Genomic DNA, 12,760 nt, shown 5'->3' with positions numbered 1-12,760 from the left:
ATGTCATCAAAATTCTAAAATTAATCTTCCATCCATCCATTTTCTAACGCTTATTCCCTTTTGGGGTCGCGGGGGGCGCTGGCGCCTATCTCAGCTACAATCGGGCGGAAGGCGGGGTACACCCTGGACAAGTCACCACCTCATCGCAGGGCCAACACAGATAGACAGACAACATTCACACTCACATTCACACACTAGGGCCAATTTTAGTGTTGCCAATCAACCTATCCCCAGGTGCATGTCTTTGGAAGTGGGAGGAAGCCGGAGTACCCGGAGGGAACCCACGCATTCACGGGGAGAACATGCAAACTCCACACAGAAAGATCCCGAGCCTGGATTTGAACCCAGGACTGCAGGGACCTTCGTATTGTGAGGCAGACGCACTAACCCCAATCAGGAAAAATTATTAATGATATTCCATAAATTCTTTTTTTTTACTTTTTCAAAAAGATTCGAATCAGCTAGTATTTCTCTTAATTTTTTTCGGTTGAATTGTGAATTTTAAAGAGTCGAATTTGAAGATAAAATATGTTTTAAAATTTAATTTTTATTTTTTTGTGTGTTTTCTCCTCTTTTAAACCGTTCAATTAAGTGTTTTTTCATCATTTCTTCTCTACAAAAAACCTTCCGTAAAAGGAAAAAAAAAAAGAATGGCGGAATGACAAGACAGAAATACCCACTTTTTAAAAAATATATATATATAGATTTATTTACTAAAGGTAAATTGAGCAAATTGGCTATTTCAGACAATTTATTTAAGTGTGTATCAAACTGGTAGCTCTTCGCATTAATCAGTACCCAAGAAGTAGCTCTTGGTTTCAAAAAGGTTGGTGACCCCTGCACTAATGAGTAGCGGATAAGAAGATTCTGCTCCGTTATTGATTGCAGTACAGTCTGAATGTCTCTGTTATTGATTGAAGTAAAGTCTGAATGTCATTAAAACAGTTAGCTCCATTTTTGACACTTCTTCCACTGCCGTCCTTGCACGCTACACCGCTACAACAAAGATGACGGGGAGAAGACGCTGTCGAAGGTGAGCCACGTAAATAGGACTGCTCACAAAACGTCGCATCCTGAAGCAACTGTCAGAAAGCGACTTGAAGATGATCTGTAAAACATCATCCATGCAACATTTTGAATAAAGAACCACCATTACATGTTATGTAGACCACTCAGAAGTCTAACATTTAGGAAAAAAATCATAATGTGACCCCTTTGATGCGCCTTATTATCCGGTGCGCCCTATCATCCAGAAAATACGGTATGTGGCCTTTTCCCATGCATTGACATTTGATTGTATTTATGTTAACTTGTATGTATACATGCAGTGGTTTGGTTTCTTGAGTTTTGGATAGGTACAGTATACTTTATGAATGCTGTGAAGGTTTGTAGGCTCTGAATGCAGAAATATATGAAACGTCTACATTTGTGGCCTTATGTTGTGTAATTTAGAAAAGTGGACCATGTCTTAGATAGATAGATCGATAGATAGATGGTACTTTATTGATTCCTTCAGGTGAGTTCCTTCAGAAAAATTAAAATTCCAGCAGCAGTGTACAGAGTTGAGATCAATTTAAAAAAAAACAAAGTAAAAAGTAAATAATGGGGGTTTAAATGGAAACAAAATACAGAAATATTACAACAAGAATAAAAAATAAAAAGCAACAATGGGAATAAAAATATAACAGTAAAATAAGAATATAACAAGAGAAAGTAGGCAGTAGTGACCATGTTATGAAAAGGTATTGCACTGTTATTGTTTTGCATCCCCTGTCATCCTTGTACCCCCCGCCCCAGAGAGGAGTTGTACAGTCTAATGGCGTGTGGGACAAAGGAGTTTTTGAGTCTATTAGTCCTGCACTTGGGATGAAGCAGTCTAGCACTGAACAGGCTCCTCTGGCTACTGATAACGCTATGCAGAGGGTGACTGGCATCATCCAGGATGCTCACTAGTTTGTCAACAGTCCTCTTCTCTGCCACCGTCACCAGTGAGTCCAGTTTCATTCCGATTGTAGAACCGGCCCGCCTGATCAGTATCTCAAGTCTGGAGCTGTCCTTCTTTGATGTACTGCCCCCCCCTACACTACCATGTAGAACCGAACACTGGCAACCACAGACTGGTAGTACATCCACAAGTTTTTTGCAGATGTTGAAGGAGTGCAGCCTCCTGAGGAAGTACAGCCTGCTCTCTCCTTTCTTGTACTGGTGGTCCGTGTTAACAGTCCAGTCCAGCTTATTGTCTACCCAAACCCCGAGGTACTTGAATAAGTCCACGGTCTGTACCTCAACTCCCTCGATCACAATAGGATCGTGTCTTGTGGAAATGGAATCAATGCCTTAGACCAGTACACTATGTGATTTTGTGGAGTTCACAGCAATGACACTAATATTCGCCATAGGAGTTAATTAAAACGTTCAAGTTATCCACGTGTATGTTAACTGGTTTAGTTCTTTTTATTAGAAAGCAGAACAGCTATGAATCCTCGTCATAAAATAACATACAATTTCGCAGCTTCTACTCAGAAGACTAGTTTCTGCTGGTCCAGCTGCTCTGTTTTCCATGATCAGTCGTGTCCTGCCTCCTACTGGCTGAATGTTGCACACACTCCTGTGACAAGAGTTGAACTTGGACCAGGTCTTCTGTCAGTCTCCTGAACATGTGGTCTGCTTTCTTATTCAGGTTGCGAGCTTCCTCGAGAGCGTGGCACAAAGTGGCGTTGATGCCCTCCTTTAAACAAAAAGAGCAACATGTTATAAAGCAGGGGTGCTCATTTGGTTGATCGCGAGCTAGCGGTCGATGGAGGAGGATGTGTCAGTTGATCGCAGGCCAGGCATTAAACAAATAGACCTAAAAATTAGCCATCATCAATATTCACCAAGACACCACTTTTGTCACTTGATTGACATTCACAGCATCTGAGGGCCTTGTGAGGTGACGCTGGCTGCTGCCAGATCATAAATAAGAAAAAACGACCGACAGGAAGGCGAGAAAGTTTTTATTTCAACAGACTCTCGCGCCATATCTTCTCAATAAAAGCACTGCTTCATCCTTCCTGTGCTAACAAAATAAGAGTCTCAGAAAGGTGGCGTGCACAAACTAGCAAGCTACGATGTTTTCTGCCAATGTATTTCTTGTAAAATGTATAATGAGTATGAAAGCTGGACAAATAAAATGGCAAAAAGCAATCACTTTCATGTAATACACCTACTTATATTCTTGTCTTCATGAAAGAAAGGAATCTATATGTGTTAAACATGCTTGCTATATCATTAAACACATTTAAATTGTTAACAAAAACCTCTCTTTCAGAAATAAACAAATATAAGTGATCTATATGAATGAGGTAGATCCCCTCCACTTGGTCAATTGAAAAGTAGCTCGCCTGCAGACAAAGTGTGGGCACCCCTGTTGTAAAAGGTTGCAAAGTTATGATGATAAGGGTAGTGACCAGCACCTTTCTTCCGGTTTGTCTGCTGCCAGGCTTTGACAGTGTCTGCTGAAAGTACACATTGCTGGGTAGGAGTGCCGTGTCCGACTGGGTGGAACGCTTCCGGGGTCGAGACAAGGAATAAACCGGAGGTTCCGTCACTTTGTAGCTGAATACAACAAGGAATGTAAAGAGTCATTTTGGGACATCTTTTTTGGTGATGATGTTGCGGCTCAGTCTATACCTGGCAGGTAGACTGCAGGAGGAAGCATTGTCGACCTGGAGAAATGATCTTTGGGTGGACGGAGACCATCTTTCCAAGTTGGCCTCTGGTGCAGAAACAGTTCAGTTCAGTTTCAGTCTATTTGGAACATTGAAGTTAAAAGTTAAAGTACCAATGATTGTCACACACATACTAGATGTGGCGAAATTATTCTCTGCATTTGACCCATCACCCTTGATTACCCCCTGGGAGGTGAGGGGAGCAGTGGGCAGCAGCGGTGCCGCGCCCAGGAATCATTTATGGTGATTTAACCCCCAATTCCAACCCTTAATGCTGAGTGCCAAGCAGAAGGTAATGGGTCCCATTTTTATTGTCTGTGGTATGACTCGTCCGGGATTTGAAATCACAACCTACCGATCTCAGGGCGGACACTCTAACCACTAGGCCACTGAGTGGGAACATGCATATGATACAATGTAATGCATCACATATTTCCAGTTGTTTCATTACAGCATGTCCGAAAAGGAGTCAATGGACGCTGAGTTTATTTAATCCTACCCCTTTTCATTGCGTAACAATTTTATCGCATTTCCGTGTTCTCTGTAGCAGAACAGTGAATAAATAAATGATATACCATAATAAGTAAACAAATATTAAATACATAAATATTCTTTATCCAAAAAAAAAGTGTTTAAGATGTTCATCATAATTATTGTTCTGTGTACTTTGTGAACACTTGTAGTTTGAACAGATTATTAAACTGAATCATATTGGTGCTTTCTTGGAGAGTGGCCGTGCGCAACCCGAGGGTCCCTGGTTCAAATCCCACCTAGAACCAACCTCGTCACGTCCGTTGTGTCCTGAGCAAGACACTTCACCCTTGCTCCTGATGGGTGCTGGTTAGCGCCTTGCATGGCAGCTCCCTCCATCAGTGTGTGAATGTGTGTGTGAATGGGTAAATGTGGAAGTAGTGTCAAAGCGCTTTGAGTACCTTGAAGGTAGAAAAGCGCTATACAAGTACAACCCATTTATTTATTTATTTATTTAATCCATTCCATCATTTAATTCCACATGGTGATATGGTAAAGGTATTTGCATACAAATGTTTTAAATTAGATTTTCCTCTACGGTTATATTTATCCGAAATGTTATGTAAGGCTTTGACATTGTTGTTACAATTACATTATTTGTTTTAAAAAGGTAATATTTGTATGCTGCGTGGTGAAGTTGGTAGAGTGGCTGTGCCAGCAATCTGAGGGTTACTGGTTCAATCCCCATCTTCTACCATCCTAGTCACGTCCGTTGTGTCCTTGGGCAAGACACTTCACCCTTGCTCCTGATGGGTCCTGGTGAGCGCTTTGCATGGTAGCTCCCACCGTCAGTGTGTGAATGTGTGTGTGAATGGGTGAATGTGGAAAATACTGTCAAAGCGCTTTGGGCTCCTTAAAAAGGGGTAGAAAAGCGCTATACAAGTAAAACCCATTTCCCCTTTGTCCAGGGTGTACCCCGCCTTCTGCCCGATTGTTTCGGAGAGAGGCACCAGCGTCCCCCGCGACCCCAAAGGGAATAAGTGGTAGAAAATGGATGGATGGAATATTTGTATGTTTTAATAGGTTAAATGCTTTTTAACAAATAGTACAGCTCTCCTTCAGTCCATAATATAAACACAACAGTATCCAGCAAACAGTCATAGTTTTTTTGTCAGTTCCCACAATATCAACATACATTACTTTCATTTTTATAGTGTAATCAATTTTTAATACCAATTTAAGAAAATCAGGATGCATGCTGTATCAAATATTGAAAAATGCACACAATAAGGAGGTCATAACATTCTCACTTACTCTGTGTCCTCTGTTTGGAAGGATGGTCTCTTTCTCTCTTAGAACAAGATTCCATAAGACCAAAGGTGCTTCCATCTGATACTTGTGGAGTAAAAGAAACCCAATGACAACTACATTAATGGCCAAGTGTTGAGGTGGCGACTTGTCCAGGGTGTACCCCGCCTTCCGCTCGAATACAGGTGAGATAGGCTCCAGCACCCAACGGGACAAGCGGTAGAAAATGTATGGATGGATGGATGGATGTTATCTTATGTATGTGCTGAAATATACACTAACCTCCATTGGCTTGCAGCTTCTCCTGAAATTGTCCTGAAACTGAATTGACTCTATCTCCTCCTGCAGGTGGATAGTGTAAACACGGCGTCATCTCAGAGCGGGATGTGCAACTACTGTCTGCCACTGGGGAAACCACAATGTAAGTACTGTATTTATAGATTTCTACTGTGCCTTGCTCTTTGATCATGTATTTACTTAGCATATATATATTGTTTCAATGGGATAGGATTGTTCAGTGATTTTATGCTAACACGCGTTTATCCAGGACATTTGTTAAAAGTAAATTTAAAATTTTGTGTGGATTCTCAATATTTTATGATTAATTCACAAACAACCTTGGTATGTACTTTTTTTTTTTTTCAATACATTTAAAAAAAAAAAAAATAAATAAAAAAAATATATATATGTATATATATATATATATATATATATATATATATATATATATATATATATATATATATATATATAGTGTGTGTTTTCCCACGCCCTATCATGTTATGTATAACCTGAAACTGTATGTGCTGAAATATACACTAACCTCTATTGGTTTGCAGCTTCTCCTGCAATTGTCCCGAAACTGAATTGACTCTATCCCCTCCCGCAGGTGGATAATGTAAGCGCGGCGTCATCTCAGAGCAGGATGTGCAACTACTGTCCGTTCCTGGAGAAACCACAGTGTAAGAACTCTATATACAGAAACATTTTGTTACTGTACCTTTGCTCTTGCTTGGGTACATATCTGTTGAAATCCAGTCTTCCCGTCTTAAGTGACTTATTTGCTGCCATCTGCCAAATGTTAATGACACCATTTACAAATATAGGCTGCGTTTATTACAGTTCTGTATTTTTCGGACTATAAGGCGCACTTAAAAACCTAATTTGCTCACCAATCGTTAGTCCGCCTTATAACCCGGTGCGCCTAATGTACGGAATAATTTTAGTTGTGCTTACTGACCTCGAAGCTATTTTATTTGGTACATGGTGTAATGATAAGTGAGACCAGTAAATGGCAATCACTCATAAGAGATACGTGTAGACTGCAAAATGACACCAGTAAACAGCACCAAAACTTTAAACGTTCCATTGAGAATATAGCAAGGCACTCAAAAATCTGTCAAAAAGTTTTAGTACGACTTTGGTAAGCTATGAAGCCGCACCAAATGATGGATTGTCGTAGCATTATGGCTACCGTACTCCAACGTAATCTACTTCAACATACGAGTATTATTATGGTAGCGCAAAATTACACCTATTAGCAGACATATTTGGCGTTTTGTTTCGCAATATTATGCAAAAAACTACTTTTCTTAACTTCTGGTACATACTGATGTGTATTTGGGATCTGCGTAAGTCCTGAAAATTTGCCCTCGTCCGCCATTGTAGTCAGTGGAGACGCCTAGTCGTTTAGCTTCTTATTTTTCTCCATCCTCCTGTTATGGGACATTCATCCTCCACTGTTTCCATTTCTGATATAAGTAGTGTAAAGTTCTTCCTTATATCTGTCATTAGACTCACTATGGTAGCGGTAATACTACCGGTGTAGTGAGTTTACATAATTCACCCAAGGAACTTTAGTTATTAGAAAGTTACGGTCGGACGTTTTTTCACAGGACGCACTAATCAGCAGTGCGCCTTATAATCTGGTGCGCCTTATGGTTCGAAAATTACGGTAAGCTTCGCGGGACTGCTGGTCGACCGACCTAGATAGCTTCTGGTAGGTCCTTGGTTTACAATTGGACCTACGCTCCTGCCTGTATTTAAAGGCCAGGTAATCCATCTTCTGTGCCAGACCTTCTAGATTCTTCTTCAGCTCTCTTACATCTTCCTGCAAAGCTTGGATAACCACACTGGATACACACAGCTTGCGTGTTTACCGGAAAAGAAAAAGAAATTTAAAAGAGTGTGAGGTCCTACTAACCCATCACAGGAGCACTGGTGCTGTTTGTTCGCTTCTCCATTCATGGCTTCAGAGGCGTAGTGACGGCTTGCATCAGAGCCTGTTCAGGTCACAGAATGATAAAATGTACACATTTTTGGTGGAAGAATGAACTTACCCCGCAGTTTGAGTGAGTCTTTAGTGGTACTTTGCACCCAAAGATCCACCTCATCTGCTCGGACCGGTGAATTGACGCTGGTCCGCTGCCAGCTGTTCGCATCTGATGGACGGATGGTTGTCTGCAGGTTGAGGGAGGAGCCTTCGCTGTCTGAGGCACTAAGTCCATCACTGTGAACCCTGCAGAAGGGCTTTTAAAGAGTTAAGGTCTGAAACATCAGAGTAGAACCGTGATGTTGTCACAAAGGTCTACACTTGCTGGCCAAAAGCACAAAGCACATAAAGCAAGTACTCAAACCACAGAAAAGCAACGATCCAGCAACAAGATGAAGGTCATACTGGAATACAGATGTCCACTTTTTAAATTTTAATGTCATACACGTCTGAGTGTCATTTGCAAATGTTATACATATATTATTGTTGAACTTTATGTCTACAGTTGCAATATGTACATCACATAGTTGACATCTTTAGATTTTTTTCTTTACAACATGTCAGAAAAGGAATAGGAAGAAGCAAAGCCTACTTAATCCGACTCATTTTCTACTTCATAGCAATTACTAACACATATTTTCACTTCCTCTTCTCATTTAATTATGTAGTAAGCTTTGCAGGCAGTTGCAATTTCAAGACGTTAGATAGCAGTCATGTAGAGACTATGGCAGAGCTGGGAAAATATTTTGACCCGGGGAGACATAGAGAGAAAAACATGTGTCTGGGGGGGCCAAGGTGTATGTGTATAAATGATACATAGACATTTAGCTGTAAAAACCTGCTTTACTGTATGTGTTTGGCTGCCTTTTTTTCAGGAACACTAATACCAAAAGTCACAATATCCAATAGAATTCTAAAAAAGTTATGACAGACCACCTTAAAAAAAGGAATGGAATTTTACTTTTTTTTTTTTTACTGAATTGGACACCCAAAATGCACATAAAAAAAAGAAAGTGGGATTTACAATGTTAACGATGAACAATAAAACACTGAATATAAACAACATATGAACATCGCTCCTCTTTTATGTGGGATTTGCAACAATAACTATGAACAATAAAACACTTGATTTACAAACAGCACTATCATAATGGCGGCTACAGTTTTGATGTTAGGTCTAAAAAATGTTGTAGGACGTCCGGCGGGCCGGATTGTAAATAATAATGGGCTGCATGTGGCTTGCAGGCCGTATTTTGCCGAGGTCTGGAATCCTACTTGCCAACCCTTACGATTTTCCCGGGAGAGTCCCAAATTTCAGTGCCCCTCCCAAAAATCTCCTGGGGCAACCATTCTCACAAGTTTCTCCCGATTTCCGCCAGGACAACAATATTCGGGGTGTGCCTTTAGCGTCTTCTCTCAACTGAAACCTTCTCCCTTTAACGGCCGCATGCTGTCCTTAGTCACGTCCGCTTTTCCTCCATATAATTCCTCCACAATGTGAATTCCTGGATTTTTTTTCACATTCTGTCTCTCACTGTTGAAGTGTACCTATGATGAAAATTACAGACCTCTGTCATCATTTTAAGTGGGAGAACTTGCACAATCGGTGGCTGACTAAATACCTTTTTGCCCCACTGTATATATATATATATATATATATCCCATCCATCCATCCATTTTCTACCGCTTATTCCCTTGTGGGGTCGCGGAGGGTGCTGGCGCCTATCTCAGCTACAATCGGGCGGAAGGCGGGGTACACCCTGGACAAGTCGCCACCTCATCACAGGGCCAACACAGATAGACAGACAACATTCACACTCACATACTCGGGCTAATTTTAGTGTTGCCAATCAACCTATCCCTAAGTGCATGTCTTTGGAAGTGGGAGGAAGCCGGAGTACCTGGAAGGAACCCACGCATTCACGGGGAGAACATGCAAACTCCACACAGAAAGATCCCGAGCCTGGATTTGAACCCAGGACTGCAGGAGCTTCGTATTGTGAGGCAGACGCACTAACCCCTCTGCCACCGTGAAGCCTATATATATATATATATATATATATATATATATATATATATATATATATATATATATATATATATATATATATATATATATGTGTGTGTATGTATATATATATATATATATATGTATGTATATATAAATGTGTGTGTATACACACACACACACACGCGCACACACACACACAGACACACAAACCCCAGCGGGCTTTTTGAATTCTAAGGTCTCAAGGTTGGCAAGCATGTCTGGAATATAGTGTGTTGCTTTGTCAGGGAGTAGTCTTTGTCATTGAGCTGAATTTAGTCTTTTGTTGGGAACTAAAAAGTGTTTGTACTGTAAGTACTGCACTTTATAGACCAGCTGGGTAATTGTAACGTGCTTTACAATTGTAGTTGTGGTTGTCATTACCAATTTTGGAGGTATTGAAATCGCCACCTAAAATTGCTAATGCTAACCAGAATTATGTCTATAGCAAATCCAATGTAAATTAGCATCGAGCTAGCGCATTTAAAGACAAAGTGGAGTCTTACTGTAGGTTTGAGAGGTTTTCTATCAGACATACTTGATTTGTTTGCATGGAACATTGCAATATTACCGAGAGACAATCCCCTCTGAGGGCTGCTAGAGTGCTTGTTCGTCCGCCAAGTGTTTAAGCGACCGGACGTGATCTCACGTGCAACAAAGGTATCGAAATATAACATATTTTGATGTTATGTGAATCGATACCCGGTAGTACCGTCAGAATTCGACCTGTACTTATAAAAGTATCGAATTTGCTACCCATCCCTATGTACAGTAAGTGAACACTAAAACAAATGCTCATTTTTGTCAGCTAACTTCCACTCGTTCCCCTGTAAAGACATGTTGTTTGATGGCAGCCATGTTTTTCAAACAATCTTGCTCAAATTCAACACACTCATGCTCGTCAGTCCCTTAAACACGTGTGCCAACTTTTGTGGTGATTAAACTTACATAAGGTGTTTTAATGGCTTATTGAGTCAATTCATTCTGGGTTTCATTTTGGGTTTACCGGCAGCATCACCATGTAGTATATTTGTCAGAAAATGACAAATGTACTATCATGTGTTACTATAGTAACATATCGGGCATACTTGCCAACCCTGAGACCTCCGATTTCGGGAGGTGGGGGGTGGGGGGCGTGGTCAGGGGTGGGGCAGAGGCGTGGCTGGGGGTGTGGTGGAAGTGGGGGGTGTGGTTAAGAGGGGAGGAGTATAATTTACCCACTCGAGTATTTCATATATATTTCATACATATATACAGTATGTGTATATATATATATATATATATATATATATATATATATATATATATATATGTATGAAATACTTGACTTTCAGTCAATTCTAGCTATATATATTTATTTTATTGTATATATAAATAAAATAAATAGTTGAATTTCCGACGGCACCTATCAAATACACAGTAATAAAAACACAGTTGTTCTACTAACTGTACTGCGCTTGCTGGTTACCAAAAAAACCCAACAATACTTACCTTTCTCTATTTGAGTAACCTTTGTTCTGGCATTTGCGTATTGGCGCGCGGTCTCCGAATCCGGTAACATATTATTCACAGATTTGTTGTAGACATCCACAAATGAGAACGGGATGTTGCTTCCAGCTATCAGCATAGCCATCTTTGTCTCAGCATAAGTTACACCATCGGGTTTCCATTTTGCGAGGTGGCCCATAATACTGGGTTGTGAACGATGCTGCGCTGCGGACACTTTGTGCTTCGCTGACCGTTCATGGCTGAGTATATCCTTTCGGCCGCCGTGTTCAATGGAGAAGTCTGTTCTACAAAATTTACAGGCAACATACCCCTTCCCCTTCGAACTCTCCTGGATAAACTGAAATTCTTGTTTCCAATCGTTCTGGAATTTGAAAGCGTATGATATCGGGGGTGCTTGTTTTGCCAAGTGTTCACCCTTTCCCTTTCACAAACACATACTGTAAAATATACACAAATGACAACATTGTACCTTTATACCTTTCTGTTGGAGAAATAGGCTGCAATGTCCCTCCCGATTTAATCAAGTAGGAGCTTCCGAAACCACTGTCTGTCTCCCTGCAAACAATCCCCTCAAGGAGAAAAACAATACTTTAAGTGGTCAAACTATGCAAAATAACATGAAATTATATTTTACAATACCTGTGATAGTGATGGCAAGCATGCATCAGGGGAAGAGGAGCCCACAAGCAGACTGACACCATCCAAAAAGTCACATTCTAGCTTTGGATTCTGAATACCATCCTGGGTACCACTACATAAAACATGTTTAGAGCTTTAATAAAACGTACTAATTGAATGAATCCTTAAAAAACACTAACCTTCCAGGTGTCCATTGCTGACTGCTACCTATCCCTGCTTTTCTCTCAGCTTCATCTTCAGCTTCTGGGTGTCCTTCCACAGGGAAAACAGAAAGCCTGTACACACAATTCCAAAAACACTCTTTAGCTGGGCGCAATGGAACCGAACACCTACACGGTACCTGACACTCAATTTGACTGCAGGAAACTTGAGAACATGCCTCCTATATGAACACACACACTAACAAGCACTATACACAAGATGAATGGCTACTGTAGATATTACAGTCAAAGGTTTACCGTACACACATACACACAATTATTCATACATACGCACACACATAGGTACCTACGATCCCACATAGTTAAACAAATACAGTACATGCTGTACCTACACACTCAAAGTTTGTACATCAACAAACACATTCACTGTACAAACTTTCATAAACACATACTTTACATACGCAAGCACATATGCATACATACACTCATATGTATAATCCCGTTTCCTTGAACTTACATTATATTAATGCTGTTCCCTTAGAGCAGGGGTAGGTAACCTATGGCTCTAGAGCCAGATGTGGCTCTTTTCATGACTGCATATGGCTCTCAGATAAATCTTTGCTGACATTGCTTAACACGATAA

The 12,760-nt window shown here is 40.5% G+C and overlaps 1 protein-coding gene across 1 annotated transcript in view; it reads right to left on the bottom strand.

The window, feature by feature from the left end:
- Positions 1-1,697: 1,697 nt before the first annotated feature.
- The window catches only part of LOC133568907 (uncharacterized), a 37,835-nt gene continuing 26,772 nt past the window's right edge, over positions 1,698-12,760 (bottom strand). Inside the window, exons 10-19 of the mRNA XM_061921099.1 lie at positions 12,136-12,231; positions 11,795-11,872; positions 7,829-7,998; positions 7,693-7,771; positions 7,443-7,621; positions 5,772-5,831; positions 5,496-5,576; positions 3,673-3,757; positions 3,456-3,597; positions 1,698-2,728 (exon numbers count right to left, since the gene is read on the bottom strand). Coding sequence (XP_061777083.1) covers positions 2,528-2,728; positions 3,456-3,597; positions 3,673-3,757; positions 5,496-5,576; positions 5,772-5,831; positions 7,443-7,621; positions 7,693-7,771; positions 7,829-7,998; positions 11,795-11,872; positions 12,136-12,231 — 1,171 coding nt within the window. The 3' untranslated portion in view covers positions 1,698-2,527. The remainder of the gene's footprint in view (positions 2,729-3,455; positions 3,598-3,672; positions 3,758-5,495; positions 5,577-5,771; positions 5,832-7,442; positions 7,622-7,692; positions 7,772-7,828; positions 7,999-11,794; positions 11,873-12,135; positions 12,232-12,760) is intronic.

The sequence above is a fragment of the Nerophis ophidion genome, linkage group LG14 (genome assembly GCF_033978795.1).
Source record: "Nerophis ophidion isolate RoL-2023_Sa linkage group LG14, RoL_Noph_v1.0, whole genome shotgun sequence".
NCBI classification, from domain to species: domain Eukaryota; kingdom Metazoa; phylum Chordata; class Actinopteri; order Syngnathiformes; family Syngnathidae; genus Nerophis; species Nerophis ophidion.
Note: the sequence above shows the minus strand (reverse complement) of the source record. Positions and strands in the feature narration are given on the sequence as shown.